This window comes from Vulpes lagopus, chromosome 16, assembly GCF_018345385.1.
Source record: "Vulpes lagopus strain Blue_001 chromosome 16, ASM1834538v1, whole genome shotgun sequence".
Classification (NCBI taxonomy): domain Eukaryota; kingdom Metazoa; phylum Chordata; class Mammalia; order Carnivora; family Canidae; genus Vulpes; species Vulpes lagopus.
The window spans coordinates 15,185,861-15,208,982 of record NC_054839.1 but is presented as its reverse complement, the minus strand read 5'-3'; the positions used below and the strand labels follow the sequence as shown (position 1 = coordinate 15,208,982).

The window sequence follows — 23,122 nt, the reverse complement described above, 5'->3', positions numbered from 1 at the left end:
GATTTTGTATTATGAGAAACTAAGCATGAATTACTTAAACCAATCTTTATTCAGCTGCTGCTTTATGCACAATACAGGAATGGACACTAGTTCTAGCAACTATTGGTGTTTTAAGATGAAGATGTGGGAAAGCCTTTTTTTTTTTTTTTTTTTTTTTTTTGCCATTCAGGTGACCCTATACAGCTAAGAACATTGGTTCTTTTTTTTTTTTTTTTTTAGAACATGGATTCTTGATTCACACATTGAGCCATTATCATTTGATTCCTTGTTTTTGTAGGTTTTGTTACAAATTGGGGTTCTAATCCCATTTCATGTCTCAAGAAATACCTAAAAACTGGAGAATAAAGCAAATGAAAGTGAGTGCTCCAGAATTATTATTTTTTAAAGATTTTATTTATTTGACAGAGAATGAGCAAGCACAAACGGGGAGCAGCAAAGGGAGAGAGAGAGAAACAGACTTCCCACCGAGCAGGGACCTTGATGTGGGGCTCAATCCCAGGAACTTGGGATCGTGACCTGAGCCAAAGGAAGATGCTTAATTGACTGAGCCACCTAGGCACCCCTCTGGAATTATTTTATATAGATATTTTTAAATATATGCATAATCAAATACTTAATACAAAAGCTATATCATATATAACCCTCTTTGGAGGTTTTTCTATGTAGACTGTAATGATCAGTTTTTTTCCTAAATAGAAGTCCAATGCAATTTTTAGTGAAGGTGCCTTTTTTTTTTTTTTTTTTGAAGGTGCCTTTTTGATAAAACACCCAACATCATCACTGAGCATTCTTCTTTTCTTGAAAGAACTAGATACAGAGTTCAAAATAAGCAACATCTGTGTTTGCAAATGCCATTGCCAATCATATGAGAGAATGATCTGGATATCCTGGTGAGGCACATCTCTATAAGAGCTATGTCTATTCTCTGGAATCCCTGAGTGGAGTGGCTAGCAGGGAAAAAGGGAACTGTGTGACCAGATGTTTGCTTTGCCACCTGGATGGAAAGTACTCCAAATGGAAAACTTTCCCAGACCAATGATGTCACAATCTAGGAGCAGCTCGTCTTCCAAAAGCAAGAGATGGCAGTGTCTGCCAGAGCTTCTGTGCCAACTCGGGAGGACTGCTGGGACCAGAGGACAGGCAGTGTAGCAGAGACCTCAGCCCTCTCTCTCTCTCTGTGGTCCCCTCTGACAAAAACCTCTTCTGGACTGAACAGAGTGAGGCAACAAAACATTTACTCCCCAGGATTAGAGACCTGGCTCTGGAAGTTAAGACCCACGGGAAGGGAGCCATATTCATCTGGAAGCTGGGAAATGTTTTCCTTGGTCAGTGGCTGGGCTTATGCTGGCGTGCTTCCTTCTTGTCCACAACAGGATGGCACTAGGGAGAGCAAACAAAATAGAAGCCAATTCAAAGGGTCTGTTGCACTTTCTCAATGAGAAGGACCCAGGAATCAGGGCCAGAAGCAAGGGACGAGTAGGGTAGGGGTGAGGAGACCCTGTGGGAAAAGCTGGCTAGCTCCAGGGACCTGTGAAATATTACAGTGTCCTGTGGAAATAAGAAAGACCAAAGAAGCTGTGTCTCTTCTGACTTCTTTTAGTCCCTTGCTTGTCCTAGGCATGTCTCAGTGTTGGTATTTATTGTGGTGATCAGCAATTTGTTTCCATTTCCTTTTATTTGAGTACCTGTGGGCCGGGTGATACAGTGACACAAAAGTGAATTCACTCGAATTTATTTCTCTAGACTGACGTGGTATATAATAATATCTGAGGGAATGGTAAGTGTTATGGGCACAGTAAGAGGCATACTATCTTACAGAATGCTATGGAAATGGAGGGAATGGAAGGTATATTTTCACATGTATAATCAAATAAGTCACTTGAGCTGTGCCTCTGAGATCGAATAGGATTTGGACATATGAAGATGATAGTGTGTGATGTATACTCCAGGCCTTAAATTGTGTTATATCTAGTATTTATTTTTTGCTTAGTGTAAATAAGTCATGGAAAACATGAGGTTTTTTTTCCCCTCTGATTAATGAATGTAGAAATACTCCCTGTTCATTGTGACACATTTTGGGATATGTATATACAGTATAAACAAAACCCCATCTGTCTGCCCAGATGACTTCTGTTGACCTGTGGTAAATTTCCTTTTACTTTCAGAGGAGGTCACTTAAGCATCAGAAATCCTCAGGTATCAAATCATTCTTACAGCCAACTATGCTGATCAGATCCACATATTTAATTTATTGCATATTCTAAATTGAATATGAACTGAACCTAAAAATATTCTATATCATGTGTGCTCTAAATATAGTTACTCTGTTTACTTTTTCTTCAGGCTAATTACAGTTTTTTGTAGGAAATGTATACAGGCTGCTGACCATGTTCTTTTTCCCTTCTCTTCTAAGCCACATGGGCCAGGAAAGAAATTTCAGTGATGCTTAGCTGGGATATATGGATTGTTTTTGGTTTTTGTTTTAGATTTGAGAAAAATTAAGTTTATTTTTGTGTTAAAATTCCCAGTTCTCTTCGTTTTTTAAAAATTTAACTACAGTAAAATATGTAGTACAATAGAATGCATATTACAAAATTTACCATTTTGACCATTTGTAAGTGTATGAAGTTAGTGACATTAAGTGCATTCACATTGTTGCATAACCTGTACGATCATCCATCTCCAGAGTTTTTTCATCATCCCAAACTGAAACTCTGTACCTATTAAGCAATGTTCCCCATTTTTCTTTCTCATTTCCCTCCTTCCTCTTTCTTTCTTCGTTTCTTTTTATAATAGCCATTCTAATGGATGTGAAGTGGTATCTCAGTGTGGTTTTGATTTGCATTTCCCTAATGAATCGTTAATGATGGTAAGCATCTTTTTGTATGCTTTTGGTCATTTGTATATCTTCTTTCATAAATGGTTTTAGAGCCTACTTTCTCCTCCTGCTCCACCTTTGCCCAGAAGTACTTCAGGTAGTTTAATGCCATTAATGACTGCTCAAAACCATGATTTTGAATGATTATATACTATCTGCCATACAATTTCCATTTATCTTGTTTTTCAAATGATAAGATCTTTAGGGAAAGAACTTTCAGAGAATTTTATTATTTATTTATTTATGATTGAATGAATGAATGAGAGATGGAGAGAGCATGAGTGGAGAGAGGGAGCAGTAGACACCCCTGCTGGGCAGGGAGCCAGATGCAGGGCTCCATCCCAGAACCCTGAGATCTTGAGGTGAACCGAAAGCAGACACCTAACCAACTGAGCCACCCGTGTCCCGCGTCCCCCCCCCGCCCCCCCGCCAGGGAGTTTTAGTTGTAAATCTTATAATGTTGGAACATCTGTGTGCATAAATAAATATTTATTTGTTTAAGACACATGGCTGTATTTGATCAAGAACATATATATTTCAAAATTGCTTTCTAGAAGGACTGAAGCATGACGTTTACTTCTAATTTTAGAGTAGAATTAGCTCAGAACCTAACGCATCCATTTTCCTTCTTTCAGATATTGTTAACTTAAATAGTCTTGCTCTCATTTCCATTCTCCTCCTTTGTCCTAAGATTGTACCTTTATTTTTTCATTGCCATTTTAGTTGGACTTTGTGAGGGAGCAGAGATTGCGCATTTAATATACCGGTTTAATTAGAAGTCTATAATGATTTTCTAAAATCATAAATAAGGCATAGTCACATTTTCAGTATTTTACTTAAGGAAATTTCCGTGAAGAGAAAGATTGAGTTGCATACTTATAAAAGTTGTGAGTTGAATATAGTTAATATCTTAACCCAGAGGTTGGCAAACTTTTTCTTGAAAGAGCCAGATAATGAATATTTAAGCTTTGCAGCCATATAGTCTCTTCGTACATATATTTTCATTTTTATTTTTTGATAGCTCTTTAAAAATATAAGATATTCTTGACTTGAAGCCTGTGGGTTGATTTGGCTCAGAGACTTTAGTTTGTCAATCCTGTTCTGGTTTTATTTGCAGTGATCTTGCTAGTCAACACAACTCTTTATTGATGAGGAATTATTTATTTATTTATTTAGAGAGTGCTTGCACATGCATGAGAAAGAGCAAGCAGGGGGAGGGGCAGAAGGAGAGAGAGGGAGAAGGGAGAGAGTTTCAAGGATCAAGGACTCTGCTGAGTGCAGAGCCCAACATGGAGCTCAATCTCATAACCCTGAGATCATGAACTGAGCTGAAACCAAGTCGGGTGCTTAACCCACTGAGCATCGTAGGTGCCTCTTGTTTTAAGAGAATTGCAAACTCTCGTACTGTTCAGATTTTGGGTTTTTGAATACATTACCAAGAGCTAATATTTATTATTTTAATTTTCAGATGGTGACCCAGATAACTATATTGCTTACTATCGGAGAGCTACTGTCTTTTTAGCTATGGGCAAATCAAAAGCAGCACTTCCTGATTTAACTAAAGTGATTGAATTGAAGATGGATTTCACTGCAGTAAGTGGGTCTGAACTTTCTTTAAAGGAGAATATATGGGAATTTGGAAGAGGTAATTTCGCTTTTTTAAGGTGAGGATTGGTCTGCTAGGCGTAGCTGGAGGATGTAGAAAACTGCTGTGGTGTAGTGGCCTGGGCAACAAGAAAAAATCCAAAGTCCTTGGAATCAAGGGTCTTTGTGCAAGACGAACAATGGGAATAGCTGCTGATTTTTAGAAGCTTGGCAATGGTGTTAGCTTTGTGGTTTAGAAAGACTTCTGGAGGGTGGATTGTAGGATAGGATGTGAGTCTGAGTAACCAGTTGATCATGAAGCTGTTGAATTAAAAGACTGTCAAGTGACTGACAACAGTTCTAATTAAGGCTGTTAGCAGAAAGAATAAAGAAAAGGAGATAGGTTAGGTAAGCAATGGTTTGTGGAGAGGACAGTCAGGAATTAGACTGATCCTTCCCTGCAACCAACACACAAGCCTCAGAAATGGAGGAATTTACAGTCTAATGGGATGTCCTCATGATCGGCAGGCCAATGTAATGGCTTAAAATAATAGAATAAGTTAGATGGTTTCAAAATTAGTTTGGTAACTCATTTATTGTTTATATCTTACTGTATTCCAAAAAGAACTTGAGATAACTGATTAGGTAGGGGTGAATGTTTGGTTTGAAATATTACCCTCATTTTAGGATGGAATTCCCAAATGTCAGATTTTTTTCTTTAATCTCTTTATCTAGCTAAGCACAACCTTTCACAAAGGGTAAGTAGTTTATTTTCCTAGTATTATAATAGCTATTAGGTAGTTTAAGTGGCTTTCATCTTGCTTTTTGTGTGTATTGATGCACTTAACAGAGGATTAGGGACTTTTTTATGTATTGTAAAAGTAATATATAAGTTTTAACTGACTGTCAATGTGGTTTCTGTCTTATGGTCACATTGGTCATCAGAAAGTTGGTATTCTTGGAAGAGATGGGATTATGCACATAAGAGGAATATCAGAGTGGGGGAAATGATGCATGTGGAAAGGAAGAAGTGTTGTTCTTTGGTTATAGTAGAGTGAATATTTCTACTGAGAATTAATAAAAACATAATTATTCCTAGAATTTTGATTGGTAAAGTCCCAAATTATATAACTTTTTTTTTTGTGGTGACAAAAAATTATTACAATGGCAAAAAAAAAATTAGATTGAGATATAACATCAAATTCATCCTTTTTTAAATTGTATAATTCAGTGGTGTTTAGTATATTCACAAGGTTCTGCAAGCATCACCATTGTCTAGTGCCAGAACATTTTTGTTGCCTCCAAAGGAAATCTAGTACCTATTAGCCATCCCTCCCCATTTATGCCCTGGCCTCTGGTAACCATTTATCTTTCTGTCTATATGGATTTGCTTATTTGGACATTGTATATAAACGAAATACAGTATGTGGCCTTTTGTGTCTGACTTCTTTCACTTTGCATATTTTCAAGTCTATCCATGTTGTAACTTGCATCAGCACTTCATTTCTTTTTATGGTTGGATAATATTCTACTGAATGGATATATCACATTTGCCTATTGATTTTTTAGTTGATGGGAGTTTGGGTTGTTGCCACTTTATAGCTATTGGTGTGAACTTTCATGTACAAGATTTTGTGTCGACACATATTTTGAATTTTGGGGGGTATAGCACAAAAACTATTTTTAAGGAAGTATGGTTATGTAAAAGTTAATAATAAAAATTACACACATTCATTTTTTCCAGGAATTGTTCTCAAAGTGCCAAGTCAAATGGGCATTGGAAAAATAAATATTTCATTAATGCTTCATTAGCATATTTGGTTTTGTTTTTTGTGTTTAAAGAAAATTTGGAAATGCATGGTACTCAGAACACCTTTTTTTTTTCCCTAGGCAAGATTACAGAGAGGTCACTTATTACTCAAACAAGGAAAACTTGATGAAGCAGAAGATGATTTTAAAAAAGTGGTAAGTTTAGTTTGTATTTGACTTTATGAAGAAGATGTTGAACATCATTATGAAGATGAGTGAACATATTGGACTTTTTTTTAATAGTAAGACATTTAGTAATAACCTTATAGCTAAAAGGGAAAATCTTTTGATTTGTGTATATAAAATCACAGTTTCTGAATTAATACATAGTGGCTGACATGAAAGAATCACTTTAATAGTTGGAAGGTAAAGTTTTGAGAAAGAATATATAATTTTTTAAAAAGATTTTATTTATTTATTCATGAGAAACATGGAGAGACAGAGACACAGGGAGGGGGAGAAGCAGGTTTCCTTTGGAGAGCCCGACGTGGGACTAAATCTTGGGACTCTGGGATCACGCCCTGAGCCAAAGACACTCAACTGCTGAGCCACTCAGGTGTCCCAAGAATATATAATTTTAATTCAGTTTATATAGCTCAAATGTTCTGCTTTGTTTTCCGAGAGAATCCAGAGATGTCAGCTTAACTATTCTAAAACTCCCTTCATTTGATTTGAAAGGAATAATAAAAGGGAAATTTTGTAATTACCCATATGGCTACAAATTGTAAAGTGTTTTGGATATGTTGGGGGGTGGTACAGATTACATGTAACTGAAAAATGATTTGGAGAGACAGCCAATGTCTTTTTGCCCTCATGAAGCTTGTTTTTAAGATCTGCATTTTTGTTCCTTTTTTTTTTTTAAGATTTTATTTATTTATTCATGAGAGAGAGAGAGAGAGAGAAAGAGGCGGAGACACAGGCAGAGGGAGAAGCAGGCTCCATGCTGGGAGTCTGACACGGGACTTGATCCTGGGACTCCAGGATCACTCCCTGGGCCAAAGGCAGGCGCTGAACCGCTGAGCCAGGGATCCCTGCATTTTTGTTCTACCTGTATTTGTTTCTGGGGTGGTCTAGAAAAAAGCATGTATAGGGTTGACCTTTGAGCAATATAGGTTTGAACTGCATGGGTCCACTTATACATGGGATGTGTAAGTACTATTAAGTGTATTTTCTCTTCTTTATGATTTTCTTAATAAATTTTTTTCTCTACCTTTATTGTAAGAATACAGTATGTAATGCATATACAAAATATGTGTTAATTGCTTGTTATTGATAAGGCTTCTGGTCAACAGTAGGTTACTAGCAGTTTTGGGAAGTCAAGTTATGTGCGGATTTCAACTGCATGGGGTGGGTGGCGTCAGATCTCTAATCCTGTGTCAAGGGTCAACTGTCTAAACTTCATTGTTCATTATTTGCATTTTTGTAGTTTTTAAAAATGCTTAGTTACTAGGTGGTAACCACTATGAAAATAAAACCGAAATTTCTAATATTTTCATAACCTCTGTCACAATGCTCAGTCATATGCAGAGAAATCCAAAAAATGTTAGACTTAATTGTATTAAAATCTAATCAGTAGCTGTGTCATGGTCTTGGTAAAACTGGATGTCCATTTATGTTTATCTGATTTTCCCTACTAGGTAAGATCTTGAGAGCAGGCTGAAGGACAGGTGATGGGGAGGTCATGGTGTTGGAGTCACCTTTCCTCAGCCCAGTTCTTGTATATAGAAAGTATTGTGAGAAATTTGTTGGATGGATGGATGAATGATAAAGCACAATAATGGATTTCCTTCTTTTTAACAGATGGTTAAATCTATTACAATTTTTTTTTCCAATCACAACATTAGAATAGTCTTTTAGAAATAACACAATTTAGAATAAAGCTTTAGCAAAAATTAATCCTTATTGGGCAATGGATGTGTTCTTTTGGAAAAGTGAGTTCTTGGAACTTTGGGTATGTCTTGAGTTAATGTCTTTTCTTTTCTTTTCTTTTCTTTTCTTTTCTTTTCTTTTCTTTTCTTTTCTTTTCTTTTCTTTTCTTTTCTTGAGTTAATATCTTTTCTGTGATCAATATTAAAACCTCAGAAACATGAAGGGAGACTTTCCACTTTTAGATTGTTTTCTGATAGTCCTACTTCCACTAGTGCTTTCTTAAAACTGCTCTTATTAGTGTTACAGGATTCTTCCATGAGAATGTGCATCTGTACTGAATGGTTTTTTACTTTTAGTTGAAATGTTTATTGAGATAATTATGAAGCAGAGAGATCCTGTGTACCCTTTACCCGACACCCACTTTCTCCCAGTGGTCTTAGAAACCTGTAGTACAATATTACAGCCAGGGAATTGACATTGATATGATCTACCTGTCTACTCAGATTTCCTCAGTTTTAGTGTTTACTTCTTTGTGTGTGTTTAATTCGATACCTTTTTTCTTTATGCCACAGTTAACATACTGAGTGCTTCTGTTGTCACAGGGATCCCTCCTGCTGCTCCTTTACAACCACACCTACTTCCCTACATACTGTTCCCGCAGCTCATCTATAACTTTGGGCAACCGCTAGTTTGTAATTCATTTTTAAAATTTTGGCATTTCAAAACTTCCCCTTTTTCACTATTTTGAATAAAACTGCTACAAACATTCTTGTATAGGTTTTAGTGTGAACAAGAGTTTTCATTTTCCTGGGACAAATGCCTAGAAATACAATTTTCTGGGTTGTATCATAATTGCCTGTTTAGTTTTATAAGGAACCACCAAATTGCTTTTCAGAGTGTGCCATTTTATGTTCCTCTGTATCCCTGCCAGTGCATAGTTTGGTCACTATTTTTTATTTTAGCCATTCTGAGAAGTGTATAGTGATAGCTCATTGATTTTTAATTTGCATTTCCCTAATGTTTAATGATCTTTTCTTGTACTTATTTGTCATCCTTTTTGGTGTAAAGGCGGTTCGTGTCTTTTGCCGATGTTCTAATTGGATTGTTTGCTTTTTTTACTATTGTGTTTTGGGACTTATTTTTGTATTTTAAATGCTTTACCACATGTGTGGTCTGAAAATGTGCTTGCTCAGTCCATGCCTTGTTTTCCCCTTCACAGGGTGTGTCAGAAAGCAAACATTTTTACTTTTGGTGATATCCAATTTATTGGTTTTCAGTTTTCTCCTGTGTATTGTGTTTTTGGTGTCATTCTAAGAACTAGTATCAAGCCATAGGTTTCAAAGATTTTTCTCCTGTCTTATTTTTAAAAACTTTTATGATTTTATGTTTTACATTTAAGACTGTGATCTATTTTGAGTTAATATTCATGTAATGTATGAAGTTTTGGTTGAGGTTGATTTGTTTTGTCTTTGGATATACCATTGTTCCAACTGTGTTTTGAAAGGCTTTCCCTCCTTCACTGAACTGCTTTTGCACCTTTAAAAATAGGCTGTACTTGGGTAGTTATATTTCTGGGTTCTCTAATCTGTTCCATTGATCTATATGTTTATTCCTCTGCCATTGCTATATTCTCTTGATTTCTTAGCTCTGTAAAAAGTCTTTTTTTAAAAAAGATTTTATTTGAGAGAGAGAGAGTGAGAGAGAGAATGAGCAGGGGGGAGAGGGAAAAGCAGGCTCCCTTGCTGAGCAGGGAGCCTGATGCGAGGTTGACCCTGGGATGATGACCTGAGCCAACGCAGATGCTTAACATACTGAGCCAGCCAGGTCCCCCTGTAAAAAGTCTTAACGGGGAGTGGAGTGATTGCTCTGCACTTTATTCTTCTCTGTCAATATTGTTTTAGATGTTCTCTGGCCTGTGCCTTTTTTCTTTCTTTTTTTCTTTTTTTTAAGATTTTATGTATTTATTCATGATAGAGAGAGAGAGAGAAAGGCAGAGACACAGGCAGAGGGAGAAGCAGGCTCCATGCAGGGAGCCTGATGCGGGACTTGATCCTGGGACTCAAGGACCACACCCTGGGCCGAAGATAGGCGGCAAACTGCTGAGCCACCCAGGGATTCCCTGGCCTGTGCCTTTTCATATAAATTTATTTTTTTTATTGTTTTTATTTTTTATTTTTTTCATATAAATTTAAAATAAACTTGTCTATGTCTACACAAAGTCTTGCTGATATTTTGGTAGGAAAGGAATTGCGATAAAGGTCAGTTTGGGGAGACGTGAAATCTCTATTATGCTGAGTCTTCTGATCCATGAACACAGGATGCCTCCCCATTTGTTTAAGTCTTTGATTTAAAAAAAAAAAATGGGGATCCCTGGGTGGCGCAGCGGTTTGGCGCCTGCCTTTGGCCCAGGGCACGATCCTGGAGACCTGGGATCGAATCCCACGTTGGGCTCCCGGTGCATGGAGCCTGCTTCTCCCTCTGCCTATGTCTCTGCCTCTCTCTCTCTCTCTCTCTCTCTCTGTGTGACTATCATAAATAAATAAAAATTAAAAAAAATAAAAAAAGTCTTTGATATCTTTAATCAGTGTTTTGTAACTTGCAATATACAGATCCTGTACATATTTTGTTAAATGTACATATCTATTTTTTTTAGAGTTATCTTAAGTCATACTGTGTTTTTAATTTCATTTTTCACACTGAATAATCTTTTTGTTATTTTTTTCTTCAGAAAAGTACTCATGTATTTAATTCTGTAAGATAAATATTAATGCATATGGATGGGAGGCCAAGTTAAATCTTACCACTAAAGAAGCCATGTTTAACATGTAACAAAAATTTTGTTGTGTGTGAGAATAATTATAATTAGATTGGTTTTGGTTTAGAGAAAAATACAAGTACAGAATTTATGTAGTTTACAATTATTTTGTGTTTTATTTGCAGTAACTTGAGGTAACCTAGAAATACCTGGATTTAAGATTCAGATTAATAATAAGAAAATCTTACGTGTTGGGGTACCTGAGTGGCTTAATTGGTTAAGTGTCTCCTTTGGTTCAAGTCATGATCCCAGGGTCCTGGGATCAAGCCCCATGGAGCAGGGAACCTGCTTCTCCCCCTCCCTCTGCCTGCTCCTTTCCCTGCTTGTGCTCACTCTCTCATTCTCTGTCTCTGTCAAATAAATAAATAAAATCTTTAAAAAAAATAGAAAAAGGAAAATATCACATGCATGTCTTTTGTCTGAACAGTAATTATAAGGTCCTAGAGATATTGGTGTTAGAGGGTCAAAATAAGAATATTGGGAAGAACTTTATCAGTTAACATATATGAAATTGATTAAATTTTAAGCATTTGGAAATCTAGATTCTACTGGGCAAATAATAAAAGAATATTATCAGATGGACAACACAAGAGATGTGAACCCAGTGTCTACAGTGTCCAGTGTTTGTAAATGAAGAGATAAACATTAGAACTATTCACAGGATCACTAGCTGTTGTGTGTAGCAAAAATAAATAAACAGAGCCTAATATTGATGGGACTTTAAGGAGATGTTTCTAGTCATATAATACTTTTGATATGGCAAATATAAACTTTTGCAGAAAAATATGGCAATAAGTATTATGGAAAAAAAAACATTTTGCTCAAAGATACTTATTAGAACTCTGTTTTGGAAACTTAGAGAATATTGTGTCAGTATGACAGAATAATGTTAACAAGAATTATTTATGTATGCTATTGATTTATAGACCTAGATGTACAAAAATAATGTCAATTAAAAAGCAAAATAAAAATTGTGTGTAAATGTTATTTTTAATTACAGAAAACTTTTATGTGTGTTAAATTGGTATAAGTGGCAAATATTTCAAAATCTCCGCTTTAAAGTTGTATAAAACAAATTTTGAAGAAAGAAAAGTTTTAGAACAAGAGGCAGGAAATCTTGGGTTTTAGATCTGCCTTTGTACTTTAACCGGGTGTTTGCATAGCGCTCAGACTGTATGGGGCATATCACTAAGGGGTTAATCTGGATTGTTTCACTTAATCACTGTTCCACCTTTGGAGTGTGGTATACTGGTAGTCTCATTTTCCAGCTGAGGAAATGGAGGTTTATAGAAATTTGGTGACTTGTCCGAATTTACACTTATAGTAAGCATTTGGTTTTAAGATTCCAGATCTTGTATTCTTAAGCACTATACTATTGGCTCTTTGCTATCATTAGTAATTGTATGCATTCTGTAAGGGCTGTTCCTATTGGATTTGGTCACAGGACTCAAACACATATATATGTTTCACATGGTGCAGAACATTTGTTGCTATTTGCATAAGAAAATGAGAAAACATGTATTTGCTTATATACAGTATACAGATGAAAGCCTCTGGAAAGGTATGCAAGAAACAGATAATATTAGTACCTCTTGGAGGAAAAGTATAAATTGACTTTGAAAAGTTCTTACTTTCTGAGGACCTTGTTTACCTCACTGTGAAGCATAGAGATTGCGTAGGTGATATCCTATCTTTAAAGTTTGATACAGTAAAATAGATGATTTCAGGGTCTGGTTTGAAAAGATAAATTTTGTGCTATGACTATTTTATCTTTACCAATTCTTATACTTTAATATTTAGAGATTTGTGAATATAGATGATATATAATAACTTGTTTATATGTTTTTAGTTAAATGGGCTTTTTGTGGTATTTAAGAGCATTTATCAGCCTATTAGGTATAGTAAAGATTTAATCTTACTAATAAAGTGCAATACACAACCAGGTAGGTGTATTCAGTTACATTTTACATGATGGAACAGAAGTTTGGATATACTTAATCTCTTTTTGAGCTACAGTAAGAATCTCATTCTTTGTCATGGGTACAGGTTACTCTGCTGCTGGAGGGTCTTCTGTAAATAAGCATCACCTTAGGTCCATACCAGCTATCCTATTCCTAAACAGTCTCTTCCATGATTTAGTTTGTCTTTGAGCTATCACTGACTCCTGCTGTAATCAGCGCATGTGGTCACTTGTTAGTTCAGTTACTACTCAGTGCATATTATTTGCAAGGCAGGGTGGTAGGAGTTAGAGAGTTGCTGATGAAGAAAACTGGTCTCTGCCTTTGGAAAGATTATTCTAGGGTAAGAAATGATCAGGCAAATATTATACCATAATGACGAGTGTTATGATTGAGCCCTGTGGGAATGGACAGAATGGTCACCTACCTTAACTGAGATTTGGGGGTCTGGAGTCAAGAAGGGCTTTCTTAAAGGAGGGAATGTACTGGAAATTTGAATGTTAAGAGGATGAATGAATCTGTGTTAGCAAGGTGGCTGGGAGGGCCATCCTAGCAGAAGGTGAGCATCCTTGTCAGTTAGGAAAATGATACCTCTATTACGATGGGAGCAGGAGTTATGAAAACTGGACAGGGAAGCAGCAATCTAATTGCAGAGAGGACATATGTAGTACCAGGAGCTGAGTTTTTGGGGTTTTTTGTTTTTGTTTTTGTTTTTTTGTAAATAGCTTGGAGGGTTTTACTTCTATAAAATCCAGGCTACTCTGAAGGATGAATTAGAAGAAGACGTGAGTGGAAGCAATCAGTCTGATAACAAAGGTGTTGCAGTAAGTAATCCAAGTATGACTTTATGGGGGCCAAAGATGAGGCTAGAGTAAGTGGGGTTTGAGAGAAGTAGGTAGACATTTAGGAGATTGGCTCCAGAGAGATGCAATGAATGGGGTAAGGAAGAAGGAAGAATTAGGTATGATGCCCAGGTTTCTGGATTGTTCAAATTGGTTACAGGTCCATGCTATTCCCTAAGATAGGAGTCCAAAGAGAAATTATTTAGGGGAGAAGGATGAGTAGAGAAAATAGAACTCTCTTTTTCTTTTTTCTTTTCTTTTCTCTTCCTTTTTAGAGAGAGTTGGTGGGGAGGGAGGGGCAGAGACAGAGAATCTTAAGCAGACTTTGTGCTGGACATTCAGGGCTTGATCTCACAATCCTGAGATCATGACCTGAGCCGAAATCAAGAGTTGGATGCTTAACTGACTGAACCATGCAGATGCCCCTAAAGTTTATTTTAATTTCAGTTAGTTAACGTACAGTGCTTAGTTTCAAGTGTATAGTATAGTAATTCACCACTTCTATACATTACCCTGTGTTCATCACCACAAATGCAGAAGCTTTTTATTTTGATGTAGTTCCAGTAGTTTATGTTTGCTTTTGTTTCCCTTGCCTCAGGAGACTTATCTAGAGAAAAGTTGCTATGGCCAATGTCAGAGAAATTACTGCCTGTGCTCTCTTCAAGGACTTTTATGGTTTTAGGTCTCACATTTAGGTCTTTTATCCACTTTGAATTTGTTTTTGTGTATGGTGTAAGAACGTGGTCCAGTTTTGTTCTTTCGCATGTGGCTGTCCAGGTTTTCCCAGCACCATTTGATGAAGAGACTCTCTTTTTCCCAATTAGATCTCCTGCTTTGTCAAAGGTTAATTGTCAAAGATTAATTGACCATATGAATGTGGGTGTATTTCTGGATTTTGTATTCTGTTCCCTTGATCTATGTGTCTGTTTTTGTGCCATCACCATCCTGATTTGATGACTACAGCTTTGTAATATGAGTTGAAGTCTTACATTTTGTTGCCTCCAACTTTGTTTTTCTTTTTCAAGACTGCTTTGGCCTTTTATGGTCTTCTGTGGTTCCATACAGATGTTAGGATAGTTTGTTCTAGCTCTGTGAAAGATGCTGTTGGCATTTTTGAGAGGGATTGCATTAAAGGTGTAGATTGCTTTGGGTAGTATAGACATCTTAACAGTATTTCTTCTTCTAACTTGTGAACATGGAATATGTCTTTCCATTTCTTTGTGTTGTCTTCAATTTCTTTCATCAGTGTTTTATACTTTTTAGAGTACAGGTCTTCTTCTTTGGTTAGGTTTATTCCTGGGTGTCTTATTATTTTGGGTGCAACTGTATATATGATAGCTTTCTTTTAAAAAATTGATTATTATTTTAGGATAGGATAGCTTTTTAGGATAGCTTCCTTTTTTATTATTTTTTTATAAATTTATTTTTTATTGGTGTTCAATTTACCAACATATAGAATAACACCCAGTGCTCATCCTGTCAAGTGCCCACCTCAGTGCCCGTTACCCAGTCACCCCCACCCCTGCCCACCTCCTCTTCCACCACCCCTAGTTCGTTTCCCAGAGTTAGGAGTCTTTCATGTTCTGTCTCCCTGATATTTCCCACTCATTTTTTTCTCCTTTCCCCTTTATTCCCTTTCACTATTTTTTATATTCCCCAAATGAATGAGACCATATAATGTTTGTCCTTCTCCGATTGACTTACTTCACTCAGCATAATACCCTCCAGATCCATCCACGTCGAAGCAAATGGTGGGTATTTGTCGTTTCTAATTGCTGAGTAATATTCCATTGTATACATAAACCACATCTTCTTTATCCATTCATCTGTCGATGGACACAAGGCTCCTTCCACAGTTTGGCTATTGTGGCCATTGCTGCTATAAACATCGGGGTGCAGGTGTCCCGGCGTTTCATTGCATCTGTATCTTTGGGGTAAATCCTCAGCAGTGCAATTGCTGGGTCGTAGGGTAGATCTATTTTTAACTCTTTGAGGAACCTCCACACAGTTTTCCAGAGTGGCTGCACCAGTTCACATTCCCACCAACAGTGCAGGAGGGTTCCCCTTTCTCCACATCCTCTCCAACATTTATGGTTTCCTGGTTTGTTAATTTTAGGATAGCTTCCTTAATTTTTCTTCCTGCTCTTTCATCACTGATGTATAGATATGCAATAGATTTCTGTAGATTGATTTTGTATCCTGTGACTTCACTGAATTTGTTGATCAGTTCTAGCAGTCTTTTGGTGGGGTCTTTTGGGTTTTCTGTGTATAGTATCATGTCATCTGCAAATAGTGAATGCTTTACTTCTTCCTTACCAATTTGAATGCCTCTTATTTCTTTTTGTTGTCTGCTGTAGCTAGCACTCCAGTACTATGTTAATAGAAGTGGTGAGAGTGGACATCCTTGTCTTGTCCCTCACCGTAGAGAAAGGCTAGGAAGAAAAGGGAATAGTACCTTTTATTTTTTTTTTTTATTTTTATTTTTTATTTTTTGGAATAGTACCTTTTAAAGGCATGAAATAAATTTGGTTGTAATTTAATACGAATATAGCAGTCTGTGCTATGAATGACTCAATATAGTTGCTCTAGTTTTCTTTGAATCACATGTAATACTGGATCATATAACATGATTCATCAAATATAAGGAGCCATCAGTTGTAACACATTATTGCCTTATGTACTCTTAAAAGAATAAATGCTGTTGGTTAAATAATACCTTCTTATTAACAATATTTTTACTTTGTGTTTATAGAGTCATTTGAGACTTAGATATCACACTGCTCTATTCATTGCTTTGTGCATACAGCAGCTTTTTGAAGACTTTATTTTACTTATTAAAAATTTAATTTATTTATTCATGAGAGACTGAAAGAGGCAAAGGCATAGGCAGAGGGAGAAGCAGGTTCCCTGCAGGGAGCCCAGTGTGAGACTTGATCCCAGGACCCCTGGATCACGGATCACGACCTGAGCCAAAGGCAGATGCTCAATCACTGAGCCACCCAGGTGCCTGCTTTTTGAAGACTTTACATGGCTGTTAAACTTAGTGTGTATGGTACCAACAATGTTAATAACTGGACTGAAGTGTGCTAGACCATTTTATGCATATGCAGTCACCTTGATGGGCTCATTTGATAAGACTCCATCAATTTTAAGATTCATCGCACTTTGAGGGAAATTGAAGTATGCTTTATCACTGCTCAGATGTGAGGCAGAAGGGGAAAAGATACCACCAGTAAAATGGAGTCAGACACCTAATTGCATAAAGGAAAGAAGAATCTAGCATGATGCTAGGCTTGTCCTAAATAATAAGAGGAACTATTGTTTGAACAGGATGGGATGGTGAAGGTGATGGTGGCAGTGGGATGGAAATGAGATGTGAAATTCTTGTTAGCTTTGTTATTGAGATGCCGTTAAGATGTTGTGTTGGAGGGACACCTGGGTGGCTCAGTGGTTGAGCATTTGCCTTTTGGCTCAGGTCATGATCCCAGGATTCTAGTTTTGAGGCTCCCTATAGGGAGCCTGCTTCTCCCTCTGCCTATGTCTCTGCCTCTCTCTCTGTGTCTCTCATAAATAAATAAATCTTAAAAAAAAAAAAAAGATGTGTTGGTGATGTCAGGTAGGCAATTGCATGTTTGACGTTGGTTACACATAAGAGGGAAAAATTAAGAATGTAGACTCTGGAAATGACTTTAAACCACAGATTTCTCTTTAGTTTTTTTTGGTTTGGCTTAGAAGTCTCTAAAATAGGGCAGCCCGGGTGGCTCAGTGGTTTGGCGCCGCCTTCAGGCCAGGGCCTGATCATGGAGACCCGGGATCGAGTCCCACATTGGGCTCCCTGCATGGAGCCTGCTTCTCCCTCTGCCTGTGTCTCTGCCTCTCTCTGTATCTCTCATGAATAAATAAATAAAATCTTTAAATAAAATAAAATAAAATATAGAAAACTCTTGTAAAAGTTTTTTTGCTGTCATGATTGATATTCATTATCACCATCATCCAAAGCAAGACTTCTGGCAAGTTATATAATCATTTGATTATCTAAAATTGGAGACAATACAACCTAGGTCATGGGTAACAGTATTAAGTGAAAAAGAAAAATAGGCATGTAGTGTAGGCAGTAAGACATCTATCCTGTTTTTCAGCAATTTACACTTTAGTTGGAGGAAATAAGCCCTAAATATGTGGAAAGTTAATAGCGCAGAGATATTTATAAGAAGTGATATATAAATTGGTCTAGATTACAAGGTGAGATTGAGAATGACACATGAGTAGAAGTTGGGAGACCTACCTCACTTTCCTCCTGATTAACTGTGTGATGTTCCACAAGTTCCCATTTGTGAGACTCAGTATTTTCATTTACAAAGTGACAGTTGTTTGGGCAAGTTGATTTTTTAGATTACTTCCTTGTTAAGAGTGTAAGTGATTTAAACATTTAGAGAGAAGCGATTACTACCTTCGTATGCAACAGTTAGGAAAGCTTGGAGGAGATGGGATTTGAAAAGGGTGTTGGTTTGATTAAAATTGAGGGAACAAGAGAATTTTGGAATCTTGAGGATGTATTTTTTGTGTTTTATAATTGTAAGAAATTAGCTAGAGACTTACATTTTCATGTTTCATTTCTGGTAGGTTTTATGAATTTAACAAATATTTGGATTTATACTCTGCGAGGTTCAGAGTAAATGTCAGTGTAAAATGACATTCTTGCTCATTTTCCTTGTGCTGAGTCCCTTTAGGGCAGCAGTTCTTAGGATTGGTCTCAGGATCCCACTACACAGTTAAATATTGAGGACTCCAAAAAGCTTTTGTTTATCAGTATGTACAGTATTAGAAGTTAATTTTAGAACTTAAAAAAAATATTTACTAATTTAAAAGTGACAAACCCCTTATATGTTAATATAGATTTTTTTTGCATGCAAACTAACTATATTTTCAAAAACAACAGAAGATTTAATATGTGGTATTTTTTACATTTTTGCAAATCTCTTTAAGAGCTGGCTTACTTGGGCAGCCCCGGTGGCACAGCGGTTTAGCGCCGCCTGCAGCCCAGGGCGTGATCCTGGAGACCATGGATCGAGTCCCACGTCGGGCTCCCTGCATGGAGCTTGCTTCTCCCTCTGCCTGTGTCTCTGCCTCTCTCTCTCTCTGTGTCTCTATGAATAAATAAAATAAAAAATCTTAAAAAAAAAAAAAAAAAGAGCTGGCTTACTTGAAGACCGTCAGGTTCCCAAATCTGATCTATATTTTGGTTGAAGTATTATTGAAAAAAAAATGTGGCTCATACACTTAAGCAGTTGGGAAAGGAAGAATGTTTTTTTTTTTTTTTCATGAAATCAAAATTTAAGGAAGATACTGTAGGAGTTAAAAGCCCCAGGAAGAATGTTTTAATAGTCTTTTTATATGGTTGTGGATGTTTTTGATGTTACATCAAACTCCAGTAGTTATTGGTTAGTTGCAGTGTGGACTCTGGAATCTTATGAGTGAACTTTTAGTACTCCATCCTAATGAAATCCATTGGTTTTATCTTGCCGTTTGAATCAGTTGTCTTTTATCCATATATACTTGGTTCCCACAGACCTCTGGAAAGGATATTGGGGGTTCCCAAGAGTCCCTGGATCACACTCTCATTGCTGCTATAGGTTTATACCTAAGAGGATAATTGATGCCTGGGTGGATCAGTGGTTGAATGTCTGCCTTCAGTTCAGAGTGTGATCCCGGGGTCATGGAATCGAGTCCCACATCACGCTCCCTTCAGGGAGCCTGCTTCTCCCTCTGCCTATGTCTCTGCTTCTCTCTGTGTCTTTCATGAATAAATAAATAAAATCTTTAAAAAAAAAGAGAGAGAGAGAGTGAGTTATGGGCATTTTTAACCTGGTCACACAGTTTGGCACTGTTCTGTTAAGTGGTTATCCGAATGTATATTCCCTCCAGGAGTGTAGGAGGTTCCATCTGCCCCATATCTTCAACAACACTTGGTATGAACAGCATAGTTTTTGCTGGTTGGTTGGTATAAGAATTACAACTTGACCTCTTGTGTCTATTTCTATTAGATTCTGTTTATCCAACTGTTTGGTTTCTGTCAGTTCACCTTCTGTTCCTTCCCTCCTACAGGTGATTTAGATTTTTCTTCTTTTCTTTTCTTTTCTTTTCTTTTCTTTTCTTTTCTTTTCTTTTCTTTCTTTCCTTTCCTTTCCTTTCCTTTCCTTTCTTTCCTTTCTTTCTTTCTTTCTTTCTTTCTTTCTTTCTTTCTTTCTTTCTTTCTTTCTTTCTTTCTTTCTTTCTCTTTCTTCTTTCTTTCTTGTTTTTATTTATTTGAGAGAGGGGAGAGTGTCTGTGTGAGTGTGCACAAGCAGGGGCAGAGGAAGAGGGAGAAACAGATTCCCCACTGAGTAGGGAGCCTGACGTGGGGCTTGATCCCAGGACCCTCCAATCATGACCTGAGCAGAAGGCAGGTGCCTAATCGATTGAGCCCCCCAGGTGCCCCTCTTCTGTTCTTCCTATACCTTATACATACTATGTCTTTTTCTTTTAGTTGTTACTTCAGGAATTTCAAAATGCGTGCTTATTAATAAGGTTTATAGGTAATCACTATCTTTAGCTTCCTCTAGAAAGTTACAGGGATCTTAGAACACTTTAATTCAATCACCCACCCCTTGACTTGGATATAATTGTTTTTCAAAAATTGGATCTTTTTATTGACATGCAAATCAGTTGGTATTATTTTTGTATAGTTCTCTTAACAAAGATTGCAGAAAGAATTTGTGAAGGCGAATTCTAGAGGTTACTGGGGGATATTGCAGTATACCTCAAATATTACATATTTTTCTGTGTTATCAATTAGTATCAAATGAAAAATGTAAATTTGTACTACTTACCTCTTAAAACCAGAATTAAATTTAATAGGTTTGGAAGGATTAATTTCTTGAGCAACAAGCAGTTTGGTGAACGTATTTTATGCCAAAATCTAATTTTATTTTGACCTCCAGTCAAATTAAGTTTTTATTATTCTGGGACTTTTTTTTTTTTTTTTAAGATTTTATTTATTTATTTGAGGTGGGGGTCGTGCATGGGGCAGGGAGGAACAGAGGGAGAGGGACAAGTGGACTCTCCACCCAGCACAGAGCCCAAGGCAGGGTTTGATCTCATGACCTTGAGATCAGGACCTGAGCCAAAACCATTAGAGTTGGTTGCTTAACTGACTGGAGCCACCAGGGTGCCATTCTGGGACTTTAATTGTGCTAATTTTGTAGAGGGCACCCAGTAAATTGGCTGATATATGTAATGCAATCGGAAATAAATTGAATGGCTGCTTAAAGTGTTGCATTCTGTCCTCATTTTGAATATATATACTATAGAAAGTTCAAAAAAGGAGCTTGGAATTTTTATTAGCATTTTTTGGAGTACTTGCTGTGTGTCGTATGAAGTATCTTTTTAATTTCTCAGTGACTGCTCCTCAGGGTGTTAGCATTATTGATGTAGGAACTGTTGGGGTTTGGAGCTGACAGCCAAGAAAGAATTCTTCAGACATCTTTGGTACAAAAAAGGTGGTTTTATTAAAGCATGTGGACAGGACCTGTGAGCAGAAAGAGCTGCTCTGGGGTTGTGACTGGTGACTGATTATATACTTTCAAGTTGGGAGAGGGTTAGGGATAGCACAGAGCTCCAATGTATTTTGGAAACAAGGTTTCCAGGACCTTAAGGGGGCTAGCTATTGTTAGGAAAAGGTCATTTGTTGCTGTCTAATAAAATCGTAGTCATGAGGCCCCTCAGAGGCATATAAGTGGGCTGTATGCTTGGAGGATGATTGCTAACGTGAATCTTGGCAGGGTGGGGGTTGGGGAGGGGGGCAGATAGAGATAAAGGAAGTTTCCAAAAAATTTTTTTTACATCAAAGTAGACTTATAGGATCCTGGGGGGGTCAGGGTAATGCTAAGCTAAGATTGCCTTTGCCCTTAGTAAAGTATTAACATCAAGGCAGCTGAATTCCTAGAGGAAGGTCACTCTGCCTGTTTGAAGGACTTGTCAATGGGCTATAAGTAGTAGTAAAGAAATTTAATTTTTTCTTTTGCTTTGTTTCCCACATCATTCTGCCCTGAACAATTTTGACTCCTTAAATCTTCAAGATTGCTGAGGGTGGAAGGTCTTATCTTCTGTAACTTCTTCCTGTCAAATAAGGCTATAGAGATGTCCTACCTATGGATCAACATCAGTCAGTTTGGGGCATATATATACAGTAGTTTGGAAAGGCAGAGGCAGCTAATCCAAGGGAGACCACATGTGTGAGTCTTCCAGAGTGGAAAGGAACATCTGTCAGCTTGAAGTTATGGCAGTGAAGGCATTTGGGCACTCAGTGGAGAGAAATGGGAGAAGACAGCAAAACATGAGTGACAAAAAGCAAAGAAGCCCAAATAACAGCAATCCTTTGATAGTTGACAAAAATCCTTCTCTAGTTCAGGAGTTTAACCAATCATTAAAGGAAAGAGAGGGATCATTTAAAGTGCCAATTTAAGTATTCCCATCAGTTAGAAACCCAGAAATGATTTTGTGGAAATCTGGAATGTATACATAGCATTCTGTTTTTATGATGGCACAAAATGTGCCTTGTGCTGCAGCAGTTAAAACATCTAATTCTATTCTATTTTGTAAAACTGCTTTTTTATGTTACTTAAGTATTTAAGAGAAAAATGCTCTTTTGAGTCATTTAGGGCTTGACCATGCACTTACTAAGAGCTTCCATTTGCCAAACATCTTCCAGTCCCAAAGAGGGAACAGAGATGGATGGTAGGTGGTCATGCTAAGGAAACACAGAACATTCCATCATTGTTTTAAATTTGGAAGGTTGGCTGGGTTGGCAGTGGTTTTAATAATGATTTTTTGCATCCAGGCAAAACCCAGAGTATAACAGCCTATGCAGCCTAGGGGAAGCTATGGACACAACTTAGAGCTACATGGCCATTAGGTCCCATTGAAGCCAGGCATCCTTGAATTGCAGTCAGAATATCAAGGACTATTCGGTTTTGGAGGGCTGCCTTTCCAGAGGATTGTGGATGGCAGGTTTAATGTAAATAGTAGTTAATTGTTGAGGACCAAGCTATTTGCTGAGCTATTTGTGCAACAAAAGTTGTCACTTTGTAGGGACTGAGGGATTCCAAATCTAGGGACAATTTCTCTTAGCAAAGTTTTTTTTCACCTCAGTGGTCTTTTTACCCAAATGAGAAGCCTGGCATAAACCTTGTATTACCTTCCATTGGTTATTTTTGGGTATAAAGATTGTCCCCTCATTATTAATAAGCCAGTCCTAATGCTTTTTTTTTTTTTCTTAATATCCTTGTTCCTGGGACAAATAGGACTAAAGAATAAAACCATTGAGAAG

At 37.1% G+C, this 23,122-nt stretch overlaps 1 protein-coding gene across 1 annotated transcript in view; it reads left to right on the top strand.

Annotated features, from left to right (window-relative positions):
- Nucleotides 1–23,122, top strand: part of DNAJC3 (DnaJ heat shock protein family (Hsp40) member C3) — a 92,263-nt gene that overhangs the window by 23,739 nt on the left and 45,402 nt on the right. Inside the window, exons 3-4 of the mRNA XM_041731332.1 lie at nucleotides 4,347–4,471; nucleotides 6,353–6,427. Of these exons, the coding sequence (XP_041587266.1) occupies nucleotides 4,347–4,471; nucleotides 6,353–6,427 (200 nt within the window). The remainder of the gene's footprint in view (nucleotides 1–4,346; nucleotides 4,472–6,352; nucleotides 6,428–23,122) is intronic.